The sequence below is a fragment of the Podarcis filfolensis genome, assembly GCF_964270895.1.
Source record: "Podarcis filfolensis genome assembly, chromosome: 5".
NCBI classification, from domain to species: Eukaryota; Metazoa; Chordata; class Lepidosauria; order Squamata; family Lacertidae; genus Podarcis; species Podarcis filfolensis.
In genome coordinates this window covers 33,839,268-33,863,134 of record NC_139608.1, presented here as the reverse complement: position 1 = coordinate 33,863,134, position 23,867 = coordinate 33,839,268, and the positions used below count along the sequence as shown (strand labels likewise).

The 23,867-nt window shown below is 41.7% G+C and overlaps 1 protein-coding gene across 1 annotated transcript in view; it reads right to left on the bottom strand.

Annotated features, from left to right (window-relative positions):
- Nucleotides 1-23,867, bottom strand: part of LOC310762591 (vertebrate ancient opsin-like) — a 95,476-nt gene that overhangs the window by 26,591 nt on the left and 45,018 nt on the right. Inside the window, exon 4 of the mRNA XM_083613876.1 lies at nucleotides 6,939-7,172. Within this exon, the coding sequence (XP_083470002.1) occupies nucleotides 6,939-7,172 (234 nt within the window). The remainder of the gene's footprint in view (nucleotides 1-6,938; nucleotides 7,173-23,867) is intronic.

Below are 23,867 nucleotides of genomic sequence, written 5' to 3'. Positions count from 1 at the left end.
ATACAGTCGTACCTTGGTTTTCAAACAGCTTAGTTCTCGAACGTTTTGGCTCCCGAACGCCGCAAACCCGGAAGTGACTGTTCCGGATTGCAAACTATTTTTGGAAGCCGAACGTCTGACAGGGCTTCCGTGGCTTCCAATTGGCTGCAGGAGCTTCCTGCAGCCAATCAGAAGCCACGCTTTGGTTTCCGAACGTTTTGGAAGTCGAATGGACTTCTGGAACAGAATCCATGGTACGACTGCACAGTTGTTAATGAGTTTGCAGAAATGAGTCCCCCTACTGCTTAGAAAGAAAAGCCAAAGAGACCTAGCTGGCCTGTTTCTTATAATATGCAGAGGGTGTCGTATTTAAAAATACAATGCAATTAGCAGCACATCACAATGCAACCCACATAGGTGAAACTGCCAGGCCTTGACTATGTAGAACCTTACAATGTATGGCTCCAGCTATATAATTACCCTAGAGAGAAATCTAGCTCTAGGCATCCAGTGATACTTCACTATAGATTTTTAGAACAGAATCATAGGATTTTAGAGATGCAAGGTACTTTGGAGGTCATCAAGTTCAACCTCCTGCTCAGGCAGGAATTTTTAACTATAGGCGGTATGGGGAACCTTCAGCCCTCCAGATTCTGCTGAACTGCATTGGCTACGCTTGCTGAGGCTGATGGGAGTTGTAGTCCAGCAACATCTAGAGGGCCAAAGCTCTCCCAGACCTGAACTACAGCATCACTAACAGATGCTGTCTGCCTTCTGCTTAAAGGTAATGTAGCCAAGTATAAAGTGATGCATGTTGGGGCAAAAAAAATAGATATATCTTTATTTCATATATATGCTCATGGAGCCTGAGCAGGCAGTAGACTGAGGCAGACTGAAACCACTGGATTGTAGTAGATGGCCTGATGAAGACGCTGTCCCAGTGGGTGGCAGCTGTGAAAAAGGCAAATTCCATGCCAGGGATCAGTAGGAAATGAACTGAAAACAAACCTGCCAACATCATCATGCAGTTATACAAATTGTCGTTGGGACCTGTCTGTCTCAGGAGACAATTATGTGACTTCCGAGCCAAGGAGGTAAGTTACTATGAAGCCTTTAGAAGATATCTGAAAGGCATTCCATTAAAGTCTTTTAATGTTTAATATTTTTCTATGTTTTTATATATGTTGGAAGCCACCCAGAGTGGCTGGGGCAACTCCGTCAGATGGGTGGGGTATAACGAATTATTATTATTATTATTATTATTATTATTATTATTATTTCCTAGTTTTCATCAGATAAATATTGGAGGGTGTGCAAGTGCAACTTTATGCAGTTGGGGAATGAATAAATAAATAAATGGAGAGCAGAGGGAGTCTATCATTCCCCACTCTCAATTTATTTATTTGTTTTCCCCACCTGCTCACGCAGCAGGTTTTCCTTCCTTACTGGGCTGTGGGAAAGTCATGGGCCGTCCCACAACCTTCCCAGAGCCCAGTAAGCAGCCCTCTGCCTTGCAGCCCTCTGTGGTTCTGGGGGTTCCTAACTTGGTGTGATTTTGCCTTTGTATGCAGACCCCAGAAACCAAACTCTATGTAAGTAGCAGGCCTACTGCATTTCAAGTGCTAAGCCTGCTTTAGGCTTGCACAAGGGCTTACACACATCCAGAGGAACAGGTCCAGATCAATCCCTGCTATTAAAATTTGGGAGTAAGATAAAATAAACAAGTCCCACTGGAATTAATTATTTTACATGCAGCTGAAGCAATAAATATGTACGCACTGGCAAAAGGCAAAAAAAATTATGTGTGTGTCCTAAGCATCTGATAGCAACATTTTGGTTTCGACAAATTATAATTCTGTTTCACAAAGTGATGTGGTTAGTTGAAATGGGCATTGTTCATAAGAGGCCCCTGGGCTTGTCAATGAATTATATTGTTTAATTTATGTATTCACTGGATTGAATCGCCAGTTGCATAGAATATGGGGTGTTTGGAGTTTAATTGGATTATCTCCTAATATAATTACATTTGCTGATTATAAATGATGATTAAAAACACTCTTAGGAATACTATAAATACCATATTCAGGAAGAATTTAATGATCACAGGTAGCCCTTGTATATTTACAGTGTGTTGTTCGTGTAATGACTTTAGTTGTTGTTCATTTTCTTCTTTAACTGTGTTCTATTACTCTTTTTCATTTTTTTATTGTTTATCCTTATTTTAATAATAATAAAAGTGGAAAATGAAAGAACTGTTATACGGAACTGTAGAACAGTGTATCAGAGTACATTTTGATTGCTTCTGAAATAAATTCCTGAATTCCCGAGTAAGAAATATAAAACAATTTCTTTCCTTTCTTTGGAAATAGTCTTGCCAGTCTGGGCTGCTGTATCTTTTTCCAAATGGGTATATGCATCTCTCAAGGTAACTTTGAAATAAGATTGAGGTAGTGCTAACCTTGAACAAAAACATTCCTTACCCTGTATGGCTCAGAGTTTTCACTTGGGGAGATAAATGGATATGGGTGATAATGGAAAGGCACCCACTGTTGAATATTATTGTTATTATTTTAAGAGCTCCCAGAGTGGATAAATGACACAATAAGCACTGACCAGTTACTTGTGTCACAGATAAATGGATTGAGAGTAACTATTTTCCTGCAAAATACCATTGATACTTCCCTTTTAAAAAAAGCATCCTCATGAAGCGATTGGAACATCTATCTTCAATAACGTTGCTCTGCCTTGTGGAATCCAAAAAAGGAGAGTCCACTTTCCTCCATTTTCTGTGAACCCTTCTCACCAAAAAGCTACATTTCTGACAGGTAATCTCTTTCCCTGTTTTCCCTGTTCTGCCAATGGCTGTCATTTGGCGGATTTGCTGTGAATCAAAATGATTCTGTTTTTGTAAGACCAGTTCACACTGAATATTCATATGTTGATCAGATGTAAAGACCATGCAACTGGAATTAAGTGACTTAAATTAAAGAACAAAGAAGAACCCTGCTGGACCAGACCAAAAGCCCATGTAGTCTATTAATTTGTTCCCACTGTGGTCAATATTCAGAACACGAGCACAATAACATTCTCTCCACGTGATTCCCAACAACCAGTATTCATCACTGCCCTAGAATATGCTGTACCCAAGTTGTTCAGGGTTTGTATATTAATACAATACCCTTGACCAGGCTTCCTCAACCTTGGCCCTCCAGATGTTTTGAGACTACAGTTCCCATCATCCCTGACCACTGGTCCTGCTAGCTAGGGATCATGGGAGTTGTAGGCCAAAAACATCTGGAGGGCTGAGGTTGAGGAAGCCTGCCCTTGACCCTGGCTGGGCATCACATTGGCACCCAGTGAAGATCTTTCAGCAGAGGTGTCTCATGCTATCAGCCATCTCTACCCATCATCAGTCCAGATATTGCATTCTCCATTAACTGGAGCTTCTGGTCCAAGGGCAGCTCCAGTTCAATGTCACTAATGCATGGGCTACACTGACTATCATGTTCCAAAGATGGCCATAGCTGGCATACAAGACAAAGGTGATAAAAGACCTGGGTCTCTAATAACAAAGATGGATCACATGGATTTTGTTTGAAACTGAGGGACACAAGAGAAGGGAACAGTTGATGTTCCGTCTTTTATTGAGTTGTACAGCTTGTGGCATTATCCTGTAATAATATGATCCATCATCCTCATGCCTAGAAACTCTGTGGAAACAACCCTTTGCTTTCAATAGCTTTCTGTTTCCTCACAATAATGTATGGCAAATATCAGATGTGGTGTTTACCTTGTATCTGCACTGTATTATTTGGACAGTGTCTTCCAAAACACAGAGAAGTTCAGGAATGCTGAAGACTAAACAGTATATTTATCTCCAGTGTGCTTTAAGAAGAAGGCCACCTGTAATCATTGTTCCAAGTTGCACGAGAAACAATAAAATAAAATAAAATAAAATAGCCACTGCAGTTTATACATGCAAGTATTTGTACTTGTTTAATGACCTCGTTGGATCAAGAACGTAATCATTAACTCTCTGCTATGTAAACCTCCTGAGTAACCAAGATTAGCCTGTACCCACAGCTCTCTGCCATTACCCCTTGCAACACCAGCAAATATTAGCAAATCAGCACCATTACTAGATATTAAAATATTCAGTGCCAACATAGATGTGGTGCATATTATGCATTTGTGGGGGAAGTGTTATACTGGAATATATTTGGAATATGTGTTTATTAAATGAAAAGTTCGTCAAAAAGTAACTCAGAGTATTTCCATGCTCATGGATTAATTTGAAACTCTGGGAGGAAGCAAACACAGTTTTACAATATTACCTGCAAGCATTGCTGTTAGACTGAAGAGCCTGCAATTGCTACAAAAGTATAACTGCTTCAACACTAGCGGTTGTTAATACAACTGACAACCTAACCTGCTCATTATGTCTTTATGGAAGTTGGTATGATCAAAAGCACAACTTGCATATACAGAGGGTTTGTGCTTTATAGATCTTGACAGGAAGGCAAAAAGTCAGGGGACTTTTTCTTTTTAAAAAAACCCCTAATTATGTTATGTTCCTCAACAGGACATTTTTTGGAGATATGACAGCTGAGAAGCGACAATAGTGTTAATCCAAATAAACCAGTTCACAACTGAGTAATAAAAATGATAGTGAATATATATATTTTCTTCTATCTTTCACTGTCAAAAATACTGTAAACAGCATAATCTGTGAAGTATTTCAGCCATGATTCTTTATCTGCTCCTGGTTCAACATGGAAATGCACTAAATGTGAGTGAACAAGGCTATACTGTGTCCTTAGGCTTATACTATAGATCAGTTTGCACAGAACTGGTGCAGAATCTGGATGTTGAGTCAGATATATTTCACTCCAGAAGTCCACATTCTATTTATCAGCTAGAATTCAGGAGGCAGGATAAGAATGGAAAACAGAAAAAGTGCTCGTTGTTTTTATAAAAAAGAGGCTGAGGAGAATCTGTAAACATACAAATTCTACATGAATCTTGCAGATAAGTTGCTGAAAATTCATCTTTGTGTTTTGTGAGTAGAAGGTGAAGGTGAATACATCATATTAAACATAGATGTTCAGACTGGACATTGTTTCTAATATTCAAAGCAGTAACATTTATTTGCTTATTAAATGTATATCCTGTTCCTTCCTCCCAAAGGAGCCCAGAGTGGCAAAGAACATGAGATGAAAAATAAACACACATTTGAATCAACTTTAAAACATCTCAAAAGGAATTCCAACACAGATGCAGAATGGGAAAGTTCTCAGCCTAAAAGAGGAAGGTTTGCAGTGGCTACACTGTCCTGTTTTAATATATGCCACCTTGAGGTCCTTGGAGACAAAGAGGGCTATAAATTAATTAAATAAAGAAATGTTCATTTAGGGCCAATTCATACTGCTTTGGAGGCTGATTTTGCCTCCTTTCATCTGAAGTGATGAACTATTGATGTTGTGAAGTAGTTGTCATCAGAATAATCTGAATGCTCTGTAACATGAGCTCCTTTTGACAGTTTCATTGTTGGAATGGCTTCCTGCAAATTTACAGAAAGGTAAAGGACCCCTGGACTGTTAAGCCCAGTCGAATTTGACTGTGGGTTGCGGCTTTCATCTCTGCTTTCAGGCTGAGGGAGCCGGCATTCGTCTGCAGACAGCATTCCAGGTCATGTTGTCAGCATGACTAAACTGCTTCTGGCACAACGGGAAACTGTGATGGAAACCAGAGCGCATGGAAACACCGTTTACCTTCCTGCCACAGCAGTACCTATTTATCTACTTGCACTGTATGCTTTCAAACTTTTAGATTGGCAGGACCTGGGACAGAGCAACGGGAGCTCACACCGTTGCGCAGAATCTTACAATCGGCAAGCCCAAGAGGCTCAGTGGTTTAGACCACAGTGCCACCCACGTCCCATGCAAATTTACAGAGTAACTTGTTGATCAATCAAACTATTCAGCCACTAGAGTGGCATGTGATGAAGCACGCAGTGTTCAAAACACCCAAATATCCACGTGGCATGAAAGCTGATGTTGCACTCATCGTGCTGCTTCTCATGAGATCAACTTACAAAAACACTGGATGCTCCGAGAGTGTCAGCGCCAAATATTATCTTCTTTTTTTATTAAATATTTTTTATTCATTTTCCAATAAAAATCTTCCAATTATTAACAAACCCAATCAAATCGTATCAAATCACATACAATATTACCAATTATATATTCCAAATTCAAATAATTTCAAAAGGGGGACTCGGACTCCTGGGTTTCGGAGATAATGTCTTTTATTTATTTTCTGCTTTCTTTAGTGCCAAATATTATCTTAACCAAATAAAATCATGGCAACTAGCAGACCAGTTGGTGGTTTTTGCTGTATGCAATCCAAGGAAAGTATATACTCAAGAAAAATGGAAGATTCCCAGAAACATCACTCTCGCCATTTTACTTCAGTGCTGTATGAAAGTGTCTGAATTATAACTCTCACGTTGTTTTTTGCCCATTAAAACTTACTGGAAGGAAAAGAAGGTCTAACCAACCAACTGAGTTGCTTTCTTTTTAGTATTCCAAAAGTGTCTGCTTCTTTAGTTAGAAAGTTACTGCTCATGTTTGTACAAAGCCTGTCATACATTTTAAAGCCACATCCTTGGCATTTCCCTGGGGAGATCCTATACCTCCTTGACTACTCACTGTTCCATTTCCTTGTCATGGAGCCACAATATTCTCAGCCGACAAGATAAGTGGGTTGTCAAAGGAGCAGGACTTCATTATGTAATGCTGGATTTTAAAATACTGGGCTAAATTGTCAGACTGTGTCAGTGAGTGCCTCTCCTTCAGACACCATTTGTTATTTGGGAGCAGTTATTTAGAAAACAGTTCCCATTTTCCCCAACTATTGCTATCAACCCTTTCCCTATACCACAGCGAGTTTTTATTTACCTGTTTGTTCAAAAATATGTAGATGACCGGATTGTAGACCGTGCTACTCTTTGCAAGGATGGAAGGAATGATGCTGGCAGAGGCGGTAACTAGGCCGGGCTTCCCAAATGTCGCTATCAGGGCCACGATGCCATAAGGTAGCCAGCAGAGAAGAAAGCAGATGACCATCACAACCACCATGATCAGCACCCGTTGCTCTCTGGTTTGTGCCATCCCTTTGGTGACTCCGCTCACCTGAAATAGAAGAAGCACATTGGATGATGTCCCACTGGAGCAGAAAGAAAACAGTAATAGACTCATAGAATTGTAGAGTGGGAAGGGACTCCAGGGCTCAGTGGAGGTCCAAGTGAGCCACCTTCACAAAGCCTTGTTGACACTCCTTCGCGTTGGTGTGCACAGGTACAAACTGTCCTTACACACGTACAGCTATTTGTTTGGAAGAATGTACCCTGTGCAGCTCAAGTACAGTGGTATCTTGGTACTCAAATGCCTCAGTTCCCAAATGCTGAAAACCTGGAAGTGTTCCCGTTTTCAAACGCTTTTTGGAAGCAGAATGTCCAATGCGGCTGTCAGCTATTGTTTCCAGGGCACGTGTACCAATCAGAAGCTGCGCCTTGGTTTTCGAATATTTTGGAAGTCAAACAGACTTCCGAAATGGATAAAGTTTGGGGATTTTGTTTTTGCTATATATTTTGCAATTTTGTTTTTGAGGCATTTTTGGTTAATTTATTTTTATGACTGTGTGGAACCCAGTTCAGCTATTGATTGATTGATTGATTGATTGATGAATTGACTGTGTGACTGCGAAAATGGATAAAAGCCCCCAACAATCCAAACAATAACTATCATCAGTGCAGGTCAGAATTTTTTTTTAATCATCTACAATACTGTCTTATTTATTTTATAGTACAGTACATTGATTATTATTGCTTTCATTTTATGGATCAATGGTCTCGATAGAGGAGCAAATTTATGTTAAATTGCTGTTTTAGGGGTTGTTTTTAAAAGTCTAGAATGAATTAATCCATTTTGTATTACTTTCTATGGGAAAGTGCACCTTGGTTTGGAACGGACTTCCGGAACGGATTAAGTTTGAGAACCAAGGTACCACTGTACTGTATTTGTATAAACAGGGGGTTGTTATGGATCCCCAATACCACACTGATTTTGGTGTTTGCAGCAAAAAGCAAAAGAACTAAAGTAAACACGGTGCTGAAGTAAGCAGAAAAGACTTGAACCTCTCCACCCAACCCAGCACCCTGATGAGGATTCACATTGCCCTCTCCATAGGCATCGGATCCATCATTTTGTAAGTAGGGAGGGGTAATCACTTCTCTTCAGCCAATGTGCATAGATCAGCTAAGGAACATGAGTGTACTTGTGTGTAGTGTATACAAGTGTCTTGTATATGAGGTGGAGTGGGTGGGGTGACCCCACTAGCACTAGTCTGCAGCCCTCAGTAGGTTGGCCAAGAGTGAATGGTGCCCTTGACAGTGGATGCTAGTCTTTTAGGGCAAATGGAGCACTGCCCCGCCAACCTCAGCCTGCCCTCAGCCTGTTCCACCTACCTGCCCACCTTGTTGCTTACAATCAGTCATGGGGGGGGGGGTTATGGGCTCTGGCTCCATCTACTGTTGGTCTTCCTGCCTTCTGCCCTACCATTCTCAATCATCAGCAGCCACCACTGGCCTTTGGGCCAAAAGCAAGATTAGCCACCCCTGACGTGGAGGCAAATCTTGTATACCAAGACATAATAGTGAGACATAACAGTGAACAAAAGACTGTGATCTTGTACCATCTGCTATTCCCTGTCATGTCAATTTCCTGCCAACGGGGGGGGGGGACCAGACTTTGAGGAGCAAAGACCTTGCAAATACATTACAATTCACCCAGTTGGCATTATCACAGCTAAACAGTCCCTAGTAAATATTGGCCTGGATGTTTGAACTCCAGCTGCTCTGAAATTGTGTTTGTTATCTGATCATTAAAAAAAAAATCCAACATGATCCCAGCATACTCTTTCCATCACAATTGGCCCAACAGTGCAAAAGACATTTGAACCACAGATTAATTTAATAACTCTCATAACTTAAATAAAAGCTTCATTTTCTGTTTTTTTGTTTTTGGTTATAGAGCACAGAGGCTTGCTGCAACAGTTTTAAAGCTGTGAGCAATTATTAACTCAATTAGGCTGGCTTTCTCTGTCTGGCAGGCCAGAGTATAATTTGCAGCTGCCATTATTTGGAAGTGAGAGTAATTTGTGCCAAATTTTGTCTGAATGTATTTTTCAGCGCTTAGTCAAAGAGTCACAGAGAGCAATTATTGACTCTGCAGGACCAGAAGCACACTGGGGAATCCCTCACCCCACCCCCACCTAAATACTTTTTCTTAAAAATGCACCTCTGTTACAACACATAAATGCATACATCAGCATATATACTAATAGCAAACTCAGTCTCCAAAGGCATTTCCTCACATAGCCAAAGCAACACAATTCACAAACAAGAGAGGCATATTGGCATGCTTGGGGTTTGCTGAAGGACAACGAAATATTATGGGGGGAAAGATTTTAATGGATGGGGATGCCCCCCCCCCCAAAGCCCAACAAACGATGTGTTGTCAGTGTATTTGGGAGAAAAAACAGAAAACCACGGATTGGGGTGTTTGGGGAATGGGCACTGCTGGATGGCTAGAACCCTGAACAGGAACACTATGCACTGCAGCATTTCACAAACAAAGTATACATATGATTGTTAGAATTCCTGCTCCATGATTGCAGTCATGGGATTGTTGTTTTTCACATGACGGTATATTTTTGACTCCACAAAGTGGGAAGTGACGGAGACAGGATGTTTGTGTTACTGTGTTCCATGGAGTGGGACTATTGTCCTTTGTTTTTTCTCTTTGCTATCTGATGCTAGAGAAAGAGGGAGCCATGTTGCAATGCTCCGTGTGTGTTTATATGTAAATAAAGTCGATTAGCCAAAATGCTGAGTTGCTGGGGTTCTGTTACGCAAACTGTGAACACTCGGTGGATCCCTAAATGTGCTGATGTCTGTTGGCATCAGTTGCTGTGTTGTTTGGGCAGAAGAAAGCTTTTGAAGCTCCCGAACGATCGACCAGGAGGGAGGGAACATGCCAGTCGGACATGTGTCTCTGCCAGGGTCCTACTCAAGTGTAGGACGAGTTTCTGACAATGATACTGTACATCAGAGAAAACCAGAAGGAAGGAGAGGAAACTGGAGGCCATGTGAGATAAGACAGCCCATGAATCTTTCATCTCATGCCATCTTACCTGGCCCTGAAGAGAAGGGGAAAGCATAACAGTTCCACAAATACCACACAAAACATGTCAGTAATGCCTGAGTCAGTGTGATGCAATGGGTTAGAGTGTTGGATTATGCCTTGGAAGACCAGAGTTCAAGCTTCCATTCAGCCATGATGCTCACTGAGTAACCTTGGGCCCATCACTGTCTCTCAGCCTACCCCACCTCACAGGGTTATTGTGAGGATAAAATGGGGAGGAGGGAACCATACCCACCACCTTGAACGCCTTGGAGGAAAAGGTGGCATATAAATATAATAAATAAATATACGGACATGAACACAACTTTTTTATCTCACCCTGACCAAGGACAGTTTTAAACAGTTGAAGGCAAGCGCTTTCAAAAATATTGTTGCGCTCTGTTGTGGTTTTGTTTTGCTGCTGAGTTCCCATGGAACAGCTTTGCCATCCACATTCCAGACTAGTCTGACATGCCTACAAACCCCACAGGTGAAAAACAAGCCCCATAGAATGTTCATATGAATCAACCTCACAGTTACAATTTATTTATTTTTATTACAATTTATGTATTTTTATTACATTCATATCCCACTTTTCTTCCAAAAGAACGGCAGTTATCACACGTGGTTCTTTCCGCACTTCTTCCCTATATCTTATCCTCACAACAATCCCGTGAGGCAGGCCCAAAGTCAACTAATGACTGTGTGGGGACCTGAACCCAAGTCTATCAGGTCCTAATCTGACTCTCTTAACCACTACAACATATTGAAACTAGTGGGGCAGCTGTCTTAATCTCATTTTTAACAGAGGTGTATGAACTGGATGTTATACTGTCTACGTTGTAGACAGTAGGAAAACACGCTAGACCCACAGTCTTGCTTTTAATCTAAAGGTTATTGTTAATCTGAAGGAGCAAATTCATTACGGAAACAAAAAGGCATTTTGACTTCACTTTTACCATTTTCGGAACAAAAATTAAGGGAACAGTAAAATGTGAAAATCACTTTCTTCCTGAAGAATCAGTTAAAACGTTGCCTTCAGGAAGGAAGTTATGGGAACATTCAAGTAAGTTTATAGGGTTTGTTTTTTTATTTATCTTTCTCACCCATGTTCCTTGCAGAAGATCACCTCAAAGCCCACTGCTGCTGGAATTCCCTGCTCCTCCCTCCTTCACAGGGCCATTTTGTGACCAGCTGCCCTGTGGGAAGGATCTTGACGACATTTTAAATATTGGATATTGGTATTGTTTGCTGTGATGCCTTTCTTTAATGTAATTCTTTTTTACTTGTAAACAGCCTTGGAAGGATTTATATCTGGCTATAAATAATTGTAATGAATAATTACTCCAACTATGCTTCCAAAGTAGTAAAAAAGAACTGTTGTTTTCAGCTTTCTGAATAATTGAAGACTGCTAACAAAACCATTACATGTTCTAATGAAGCCATTACTTTCTAATGAAGCCAAAACTGGTTGCTGCTGCGATGTCCCAAATGATTAGAGAAGTTTCTTGAAAATTTGGCCCGTTGGCCACAAATTTAGGTAATATAATCAGTTTTAACAATGCTAAGAAGGTAGTGATTGTACTGCTTTCACATTAGTGCCAGGCAAACCAAATTTTTCCTTGCTTTTCAAGCAAAGGGTAATTTGCAACTTCTTGTCCCCAAAAGGCAGAGCCCTTAATTTCCTCCATTAGGGTTGCTGTCCATATACTGCTTCTTTCAAGGTGGTAACATATGCAGTGGGAAGACACTGGTCGTCATACTCAAAGCCCAAACACAGTTGGGAGAAAGCCACTGCAAAGTGGTTGGAGGGAGAAGAGAAGGGAATGATCAAGTAATACAACTGAAAGGAAATAAGGAATAAAAATAATATGGTGTCAACGATGTCATTGCTTCTGCTGAGGGGTGGGGTGGAGAATCTGTTGCATCACTTAAATATTGCAGATAGAGCCCAGAGAGAAGAGAAACCTGATAATATTTTACTAAATAAAATAAAATAAGCAGTGTATAATCTGAGGAGAAAGGAATGAGAGACTTGGTCTTTCCTAATTCAGGACTTGTACATAGCATGGAGACATCCAGCCAACCATACAAAGGAAAATTTCCTCATAACTACACAACCAATCAGCACAGGTGCTACCTCAGTAAAGACCATACCACTTTGCCTGGTTACTAAGCAACACCACCACCAAACACACACACCCTTTGCTAGTTGACTTTAGCACTAACAGAATGAACCCCTAAAAAGGCCAAGTAAATTATCTCTGCTGTTGCACTTCCAACAACAACTTAGTACCACAAAGAGGCAAACCACAGTTTATCAGAAGTCATGTAGAAACAGGTATCCCTCTCCACTTTCCTTCCTAAGCTGCTCACTGCTTTGTTTAATTTAAGTCAAGGTTATATATAAACTATAGTGCAGTACAGGTGATGATCAGTTTATAGCCTGCAGGTGGTACACTGCACACCTGAAGAATCCACACACTGGATGCTTGAACTGCTAACTGTGCTTCAAAGAAGGAATGCCTAAACCACACTAAGAAGTATTAATTTGCCAGTGCACAAGAGAGAGTATGTTATTTATTCTTCAGTTCAGTGCTATGTTCAGTACTGGGTGATAGTAAACCACACAAACACTTCAGCCTTGATGACACATTAGTCAGATCTAATACAGCAAGTGGTCTTACTGCAGTAATAACAGAGTAAATTACTATTGCCCATTGGGTCAGCTGTCTTGTTCTGGAATTTTATCTGCTGTATGGTTAAAGGTCAGCCGTACGCCCCGGGCAGCTTGACATTTAGGCAGACTTTATGTAGCTTTCCGATATGTGCTTCAGTAAAGCTTGTTTGTGACACGGAACTCTCAGTCACAACAGATTGCGAACCACCACCAACATGGTTAAAGGCAAAACCATTAATCCATAGTGGGTCCGCTGAGTGCATTTCTCCCTCCCTGCCGCTCAGGTCTTATGTAAGGTGCAACTTGTGAGAGAGGCAAAGAGAAAGAGATGATTCAGCCTTAGCATTTCAATAGTGCAGGTGTCAGTCAAAACCCCATATCCCTGCTTGCAGAAGGCAAAGCTAATTGGCATCAGTGGGAACAAGGACCAGAAATTGTATGAGGAATCAGCATTCCATGAAATTGCCATTTGCAAAGCATCACCAGTTTCATAGACCACAACGTGCAATTCTTAAGTACAGCTGCTATGCCCACCTTTACCACTAGAGAGACGGCACCACAAAGTAGGTAGGAAAAACGATTCACGATGTGAAGTTCCTTCAAGCAGTGTTGGATCTTTTAGGGTTGCCATATGTCCTCTTTTTCCAGGACATGTCCTCTTTTTCATGGGTATGTAAAATGAGAGTCATCATAGTGATCCATAGTTAAAAGTAGAAGTTGGAAAATGTGTCCTCCTTTTTGCGCTTCAAAATATTGCAACCCTAGATATTTTTCTGAGTACTCCACCCCTACAAATTAGATCAGTTCCAAGGCTTTTACATTTTACTTTACTTAATTTAGCCTGATTATTGTATGTTTTACTGATGCATACATCCAATTTGTGTCCAGTTGCACACAGAACTGGTTTCTAATAGGAGTTGCCTAAGACCTGCCTCTTCTTCAAAATATACTTATCTAGCCTTCATTCTTTCTTCATATAACGTGACTGACTTTTGCTGCCAATGAGCAGAACTATGCTACATGCCTATCAACTAAAAATGCAAACATATTTCTAAAGGACGGTGCTATATAACATGTTCTGCCTCATTTGATTAATCTGTTAAACCAAACCCCTATGACATCCATATCATACAACGGAGCTTCACATATAAAATAGGCCATACTGTCTAGATGAACCTTAGGCTTCTGCCTACTTCCTTTCAAGTAGGTTTGTTCTTGTCCTCCACTCCTCAGACACAGAACCAATGTCCCTTCTTACTTAATGTTGCTGTTGTATGCACTACAGGATTTTTCTCACATTACCTGGTGTTTGGTGCATTGAGCACAAGTTCAGTTTATCCATAGGTAGCTTTGCAGAACTCAAGTCACAAATTACTTTCCAAATTAAGTTCCCAAGTGGTCTTATCCAACACCTTGCTGTAATTTCCAGTGGAAACGTTTGTGCACTCCAGTGTGCTTCAATTTATTTTTTTATATACTCAGCAAACACTTAACAGCACTATTAACCATGTTTTGAGAACAGAGAAACTAGACAACAGGGAACAAAAATTTAAGGTTGTGCGTAATTGTTTCTAATCCAGGGAGAGCCTAGATTCATTTGAAATGTTCTTTGTTGCCAGTCTATTCTTCTCTCTTTCCCGTTCATGTTAAAGAACCCACACACATAATGCCTCTTCCTGTTTTGTCCTCAGCACAGTGTTTGCATTTGTTAAAATAACCTTACCACAAAATTCTTAAAGCAAGGTTGCCGAAACCTTCTGGAACCCTCCTGTGTCACACTAGGCACAGAAAGTTGAATACAGGACCTTTTTCAACTAGCGGCTCACAAGAAAATCCTATTGAGTAAACTACATAAAACTTTCAAGAGACTTGGAGCGGTTTCTTTGAGCTCTTCTTCAAGTATCTTCAAAAGCCACAAAAAGTGGGAAACACATTGCAGAAACAGAAACGTTTGTATAAGGAAGTTGCCTTACAGAAAGACAGAACATTGCTCCAGCTTGCTCAGTATTGTCTCCACTGACTGGTAGCAGCAGCAATCCAGCATTTCAGACAGGGGGAAATCCCATGCCTACCTAGAGATGTCCAGGAATAATGCAGGGTTTTCTGTATGCAAGACAGACGCTCTGTCACTCAGTTGTTCCCCGGTTTACTCCACCAATTGCACCAATTGCTGGAAACCTTGCCAGATGGGTGGGGTATAAATAACTGATGATGAAGATGAAGAAGAAGAAGAAGAAACAAAGGCCCGCCCTGTGGAACACAGGTGACCTCTTTGACCTCAGGTGTCAAAGAGAGAACCAATTATACAACCTTCCATTGGCACCTGAAGGCAGCCCGGTATTGAGAAGCTGATCTATTGTGTGTCTTTTTATATTCTGTTGGAAGCAGCCCAGAGGGGCTGGGGCAACCAAGTCAGATGGGCAGAGTAGGTAATAAATAAATAAATAAATAAATAAATAAATAAATAAATACTACTTCAGTCTAACACTTAACTGCTCAGCACACACTCACCCAATACACGAGTGACTGTACAACAGAAATGAAAATGATCGTTCCAAAGAGGTTAAGGGATCCACAGTGAGGAAGGGATCAAGGGAGAGGGGAGACCAACTTATGTTATTGTAGAAATGTGGTAACTTTAATGAAATATCAATATCAAATAAAATGTTCAGCATCTTGCAAAGGTATCCAGGAGCAATCTTTCCTGAAGCAAATGAGGTGGGGTCAAGGAATTATGATAAACAACAGAGTAGATTGTCTGTTTCTGTTCCCTTTCTCAGCAGCATTTAGAACTGGAAGGCTGTCATTACTTTGTCGGTGATTAGACAGGTGTCCAAAACTGGGGCCACCAATCGTCACCAATATTGTAGACTCCAGGCAAAACCCAAGGAAGGCGCAGATGCTTCACAATGGAACCAAAGAGCAATGGCTATTACTATGAGGAGGAAGTTGTGATCAGTACATTGAACTTGGAAAGTAAGGAAAGATAAAGGGGTGAGTAGAACTTTTTGAACTGGTGGTTGTGTGCACCATCAGATTAACAAAATAAAGGGGGGATTTGGAAAGAAATATGTAGTGGGGGGGGGGGGGAACCTGTTCAAGCTGTTATTCCTTCTGGTAAACTTAGTGGCCATCTGGATTATAAAATGCAGACCATACAGCACTGTGTGAACATTTTATTATACTGTGAGCTGCACACGTTTTAAGGAGATTTGCAGCTAGGTAATGTAAATCAGGGTTGGGGAACCTCTTATCCATTGGCAGAATGTGGACCTCTGGGCCTTTCTGCCTGGCCTTCAAGACTATTTTCAATTCAACCCCCTCAATACCCATTGTACCTGAAGGAGCGTCTCCACCCCCATCGTTCTGCCCAGACACTGAGGTCCAGCTCTGAGGGCCTTCTGGCGGTTCCCTCCCTGCGAGAAGTGAGGTTACAGGAAACCAGGCAGAGGGCCTTCTCGGTAGTGGTGCCCACCCTGTGGAATGCCCTTAGCCGTCCAGGGGTCCTTTACCATTACCATTTCACCTTTTAGTGCAAGGTCATGCTGAATGCCTCAGGCATCTATCAGAGCAAGGTTTTGAAATGTGCCCAAATGTTGTGTCTTGTAATGATGAGTGGGGTGGGTTCACTATTGCATCTAGTTTGGAGAAAGCAACTCTAGTCACAGCCACTCTTTCGCTTGACCCATATTTTGATCATATTGTGTACCGTTCAATTCCCCTGGGTCTGAGGGTTTGTCTCCTTGTCCCATCTTACCTGCTGAATCCAAACTTATAAGATGCATGAAAAATTTGAAGAGAGATTTTGCTTCACCAAGCTTCAGTTGAGCAGCTAAGATTGGATTTTTGCAAACCACAGCCATGGAACAATGAAGAAAGCTCTCAGTCTTGGGGGAATTAATTGGTACACAATACTATCAAAATGCAGGTCAAGTAAATGTGTGGATGAACCCCCTGTGATTCAGACTCTGGCCATCAAATTCCTCATTATTTATAAGCAAGGTAGACTAGGGAAATATCACTTTCCAGCACTTTCAGCATAGTAAATTGCTGTTTCTGATACTTTTCTCTGTTCCATTGGATGAATCCACAAAAATAATCATTCTGCTTCTTTGCAGCTTTAGCTTCAGAAATACCTTGCAGCTTCCCCCCCCCCCAGGCTTAAGTCACCCAGGAAGGTGCTGAAGGTATAACATCCATTCTGTACTCTGTCAAAGGTAGAGTGTTTAGTCAGTTCTTTCATTTTTTTCTCCTGAATCTGTTGTGGCTCAGGTTTTATTTTTCTGTTTGTTAAGTTTCTGTCCTACCCTTCCTCCGAAAGGAGTCAAGAAGGGCAAACAACAAAGTAGTAAAACAATACAATTAAAATAAAATAAAAATATGTTTACAACATTGAGAACATATAAAAATTAATCACATTTAAAAGTCACATATGTGCACAGCTGAAGGTTGGTGCAGAAGTATCTTGCATCCATCAAATGACTGGATGCACAAGTATGTTTTTAAGTCCCAAAGCATCACCTGACTGGGAAGAAAGGGAGTGTTAAGAAATGCCAGGAGGTAACTTGTAAAGATGCCTTTGTGAGATAGAAAAAAACACTGGCGCCATCTCCAGGGGTCCCTGGCTGCCTGGGCACCCACAAAAGTTTTGCTGTGGGTGTCTGGCCTCCGCTCCCTGCCGTCTGCAGCTGCCTTACCTCTGGCGCTGCTGTAGTGACTGGGCCAGGGCCCGTCCCTCTGCCACTGGGTCTCTGTTGGAGTTCTGTGGCACAGGTGCAGGTCCCAGCACAGTCACCATCGCAATGCAGTGCTCGTGTGCTGGGCACCCACAGTCTGTGGCCCAAGTCATCACCACTGGACAGGAAAATGGTGGCTGTGTTCGAGCAGAGAGCACTGTCATTGCAAACATGTTGCTGAACTGCTGGCCTGGATTCATAATGTCATTTCAAATCTGAACATTAACTGTGAACAGATTCAGTGGCGTAGCGTGGGGGGTGCAGGGGGGGCCGGCCGCACCGGGCGCAACATCTGGGGGTTAGGGTTAGGGGGCGCAAATCCACGGGTTAGGGGGCGCAAATCCATGGGTTAGGGGGCGCAAATTACTTGCCTTGCCCCGGGTGCTGACAACCCACGCTACGCCACTGAACAGATTAGGATTTGGTTTGGTTAATGGTGCTCATTAGAGAAGCTCCTAATTTTGGTGTTATCATCTTCATATATGTTTTCTTCTTCCAGCGAGCTGGATGCTTTTCAACCTCTCTGCTAACACTCGATTCACACTCTTTTTTAACCTGCTTTAAGGTAATGCAACCAAAGCCAGCAATTGTCAAATTTCTTCTCATTGTGCATCCTCATAATTGCACAATGTGATCATAATATAACTGGATGTCTGGCTGTGCAACTCGGCTGGAAAGCAAAATGAGTCCTCAAACTCAAGGTAATGTTCTCCAGAAGGGCTTTAATATACCTTTATTGGCTTAATTGCATTGACAGCATTCTTCAAGCTGTGATTACTATGGGTAAATTTAAAGTGAAGACTCTCTTCTTACTGCTGCAAGATACCGTGAGTGAGGGGGCAACATGCAGCATGCAGTGGGCAGTCAGGGGGCACATGTTTGTAAGTGTGGCTAGAACTGGAAGTGTGTGGGGCCTGGAATAGTGGTGGATGGGGCTATTCACACATATGGTGGATGGGGCTATTCACTCATTTATGCACCCACATGTACACACTCATGGGGAGGTGAACCTACCAGTACAATACAAATTTTGTATTGTATGGAGAAATTGGATAGAGAGATGTTCTACTTGCAATACTAAAACACGGGATCATCCAATAAAGCTGAATGTTGGGAGATTCAGGGCAGAGAAAAGGAAGTGCTCCTTCACAAAGCCCATATTTAAACTATAGAATTCACTACCACACGGTTTTAAAAGGTACGTAGGCAGATTCATGGAAGATAAGGCTATCAGTGATAGCAAGCCATGATTGTCTGTTTACTACCTCCACTGTTGGAGGTGGGATGTTTCCGAATACCACAAATGGGGAGGGTGCTGCTGTGCTCAGGTGCTGCTGAAGGACTTCCCACAGCTATCTGAATTAGCAGAATGCTGAACTAGACAAGCCTTTGTTCTGATTCAGCAGGTTTCTTCTTATGTCCTCATATTGCCTAATTTGCTAAACTGTTCTAAAAGGGAAAAACAGCTGAGCTACTTCCTAATAAGTGCCTCCAACATTTTATGGTACTGAAACATAAATGATGAATGTAAATTAATTCCAATGGGGTTTTAAAGCACTTGATTATTTTATTGCTTCATTATGACTGACCTTATTTACCTTGAAATTTTCAAGAGCCTTTCATGAATCTACAGACCCTGGGAATAAAACAGAAGAGAATTCTAGCAACTCAGACTAACACAAAGTTTGACAAAGCATCTGCACAAAGGGGAAAGTCCAGAAAATAAGATTCACACCTGGTAAATAGAGATAGCTGAATTATATGCAACCTGAAAAGAAAGAAAGAAAACTCAGGAAGAAATGCCAACAAGCCTGCCATGTTTTGCAGGCTGCGCTACCCGGCTGGCTCTGGGCTGCTGAGGCTGCCGCTGCCACGTTTCCCAGGGATTTGCAAATCTGGGGGCATTCCGGGGGTGGAATTTGTCCGGGGACAGATTTGCAAATCCGGGGGCTGTCCCTGGGAACCGGGGACATCTGGTAACCCTAAGCTATCAGTCAGTAAGACTACTTAAAGTTGGTCAATGCTGCAGGCCAGGAGGGGAGCTTTGATAGTGATCCATAGCATGGCAACTGCAGGTTGCCAAAAGCAGGCCCCTTTTGCTATCTGTGAACACTGGAGGATATGGGATTGGGTTTCCCATTTTCTCATAAAGCAGCAGAACAATTTCGATTCTAACTAATGCATGCAAGCTTAGTGTAGATTTTCTCCTGGAGACCTGGCATGTGCTACAGATTTATTGGCCAGCGTTCCAAAGAATCAATCTACTGAGCATTCCTGCGGTTATGCGCCTGCTGTTCCAAAGGCATTCTGGGCCAAAGTCAAGCAGTGCAGATGTTGGGGGTCTTCTCTGAAGCTCTTCTGAAACTGGCTCTCTGCACCACAAACCTTCACGTTGGCTACAAACAGTACCAAGAAACCTAGGGATTTTAAAAATGTGTTTCATGCAAACCTAAGCATAGGAAAACTGTGTAAATTAGTTTATTGTTTCGGTTTAAGAAAGATTGGGGGGATGAATTGGGGGGTGTATGCAATGAGTTGCTTGGTATTAGTTAACTTTATGCTTTTATTTGCATGAATTTATTGTAGGGTTTACTTAACCCATGAAGATACTGTAGTTTTAAACTTTTTTTACTGGTTTCGAGCTGCTTTGAGCTTTCAAAATGATCCGCAATAAAGATAAAGAGCGGAGGGAGGTGAAAGGATTAATTGAAATTGTTAAAGATTGGTATAGGATTTAAGAGATTAAATTTTTTATAAAGATTCTATAAGAAAAGCAGAAAGCAGCAAGAAATATTAAGTAAAAGTATCGGAGAGGAGATCAGTGTAAATAAAAACATGAGACTTATGGTTTTGTTACATATGATTTTATTTTGGAGTTGTCTGTTTATTTTGGAGTTGTTTGCTGTAAAGCATGTATATTATGTGAATAAAATAATAAAGGATTTGAGAGACAATAAAAAATAAAAGATCAGCAATATTATGTGATAAGACTTGTTCAGTGCCGAGGAAATAACAGCACATAGATTGCTGTTAATGGAGCGTTAATCTTGATTTGGTTGGAGTGAGATTAGATGACATTGGCTATTTAATTCTGATGATGTTGCAAATGTTATCCTACTCTTTCCCCTGCATTTTCACATCACTTTCCTTACCACAAAAACTCAGATCTCTAGAGGAAGTGGCTTTGCTTTGCAAGAGCTCCGAAACATATTTCATAGCGCAACCTGAAATTGCCAGTACAGTGGTACCTCGGGTTAAGTACTTAATTCGTTCCAGAGGTCCGTTCTTAACCTGAAACTGTTCTTAACCTGAAGCACCATTTTAGCTAATGGGGCCTCCTGCTGCCGCCGCGCCACCAGAGCATGTTCTCATCCTGAAGCAAAGTTCTTAACCTGAAGCACTGTTTCTGGGTTAGCGGAGTCTGTAACCTGAAGTGTATGTAACCTGAAGTGTATGTAACCCAAGGTACCGCTGTACATGACTGGCTTCTATCTGAAAACAGTGACAGTTTAGAAGCACCTATAGATGGGTTTTATAAAGGTAGAAGCTGTTGAAATAGACAGTATTTTCAGTTACGGATGAAAGAGTGTCCATTATTGATTGGTATAAAATAATTACAAATGCTCCTTCTGGGTCTTTTCACTCTAAATTGTGGTGGGGTGTTTTTTTTCTTCATCATTTTCTTCGATTTAAAATTGGCCAGTAGCCAATCCAGAACTTGTGGCAAAAAATACAGCCAGTTTCCCCACACACAATACAGAAAATGCACTTAATGCTCACTGTGGAAGCAAGAGAAGTATGATGAAAATAATCCTTTGTCCTAAAACATGCAATACATTTCAGGCTTCCATAGATTCTGCCTGGCTATGCTGGTACAGGCCCTGAGCAGTCCAGGCAATGTCTTAGATCCCTTGGAGATTTGGCAGCTTATTTGCGTGAAGCCCCAGATCCACAATGTCACATCTGTCCTCACAATGTTCATTGTGCCCAGGCAGACAACAACCTCCTGAATTAAATCCAGTCCAGTTGAGCTGATCTTCATATCTATGCGCAGCGCCAGTGCTTCCCATTTTGCTCCACCCTGTTGCCACCACCACCATGCTGACAACCCCACTTCCTCTGCCGTGTGTGAAGAAGCAGCATCAGCATCAGCGATTTTCAGCAAGATCCATGGACTTCCACCACCCGAGGCAGCTGCTTCACTCTGCCTCTTAAGTGGGCCGGGCCTCTGTGTGTGTGTGTGTGTGTGTGTGTGTGTGTGTGAACATAAAGGTAAAGGGACCCCTGATCATTAGGTCTAGTCATGGCCGACTCTGGGGTTGCGGTGCTCATCTCGCTTTATTGGCCGAGGGAGCCGGCGTACAGCTTCCGGGTCACGACTAAGCCGCTTCTGGCGAACCAGAGCAGCGCACGGAAACGCCGTTTACCTTCCCGCCAGAGCGGTACCTATTTATACATACCACACTTTTAATTCAAGAAGGCAGCTTCAAAATGAAGCAGCATAAGAAAACATTTAAGGTACTGTAAAATTGCTAAAATATACACTCAGTGGCCACATTTACAAATGCCGAACCATTATTTAGCATGATGCGTATGAGCAGAAATGCACTTTAGCAAGCCTTGGGCTCACCTGTTCCCCTCTCTCCTTTCACTGTCCCACAAGGCTGAGAGGAGTTCAAAAGTTCCTGTTTCCACCCTTAGTCAACCCCAGCTCCCCTTGTTATTTAAACAGGGAACTGTGGTTAACAAACTTGTTTCAAACTTGCTGCACTTAATGGTTCCGTTTGCACTACACGTTTAAGCCAGTATCATTCTATTTTAAACACCTTTGTTTCCCCCCAAAGAATCAAGTGAAATGTAGTTTGTTAAAAGTGTTGAGAGTCGTTAGGAGGCTCCTATTCCCCCATGAAGTTACATTTCCCAGAGAACAGTAGTCTCTGTGAGGGGAACAGTGGTCTCCTAGCAACTCTTGGCATCCTTAACAGACTACCATACCAGGATTCCTTGAGGGAAGCTATGATTGTTTGAAGTGGCATGATACCCCTTTAAAAGAATAGTGCAGATGGGGCCAATGTTGACCACAGTTTGTTGCTCCTGGCGACATGGAGGGAAATGTTGGGTTGAAGGAGCTTTCAAATCCTTCCCAGCCACACAGGAGCATGTGACTCTAAGACTTGCTGTGGATGTTCCATCATATGCCCTTTGTGCAGACACAGGTGAAATGGCGTAGAATGCATTAAAAATACCCACTCAGAAACAGCATGTCTATCAACAAAAAGCAGCAGTAAAATCAACCTTGCTGTTCTCTGAAAGCCTGGGATAAAATGGTTTTAGCCCAGTGTCCTAACAGAGCAAATGCCCACTGGGAACATCTCTAGCAGGCGTGTCCCAAATCAGGCCTCCGACACAGAGAAAGCTCATCCTCTAGCTGACACCTGCCTAGGGGAATAGCTAGAAAATGGCCCTTAAGGATATTAAGGACTGACCAAGCACTTTCATACAGGAGTAAGTGCTCTTTTAGATACTTGGTTCCCAAGCTGTAATCTTCCAAGTAAATTTTTCCATTACAATGATGGTGAATACTCTAGAGAGAGAAAACCCACTGCCATGCTGTTGCAATTCAATCACTTTTCCTCCTATTAGTAATCTCCAGCCACAAGTGCCTTTATAATGTAACATCAGTACAATTCCTCTTCTTCATCCATATAATTAAGCAGCAGTAGCATTGAATATGTAGGAGAGAATACAGCCTATTATCCTATTATCTCTTCAGGGTTTCCAGGCTAAAATCATCTTCCAATAATCCCAAACCTTTAGATGTTCTCATCTATTATTTTAATAGATACCTTTCATTCTCCAACCCTTCCTGCCCACTCTGCTTATTTTGAGGCTTATTACTGTGGGTTTTGTCAATACCTGTAAAATCAGAGGGATAATGTGTACATCGGTCTTGTCGGGTTGCAAAATGCAACATGAGTGAGATATTGTGATGGATGTTTTGAAACGGAAAAACGAGAAACTTAAATGGTATCATGTTTCAGGATCCTAGAACAGCAAACAGTCACACCAGCCTGCAGTAACCATGGGCCATTGTGTCTCTGGTGAGGGCTTGGCCACAGAGAATGTACTGATGATTAGTGAAAAAGCTAAAGTACTACTGTCACACTTCTGAAGGGTTGTCTAGGTCCTGGAATGCCTTTGTAAGAGGTTGGTGAATGATTGTTTAGT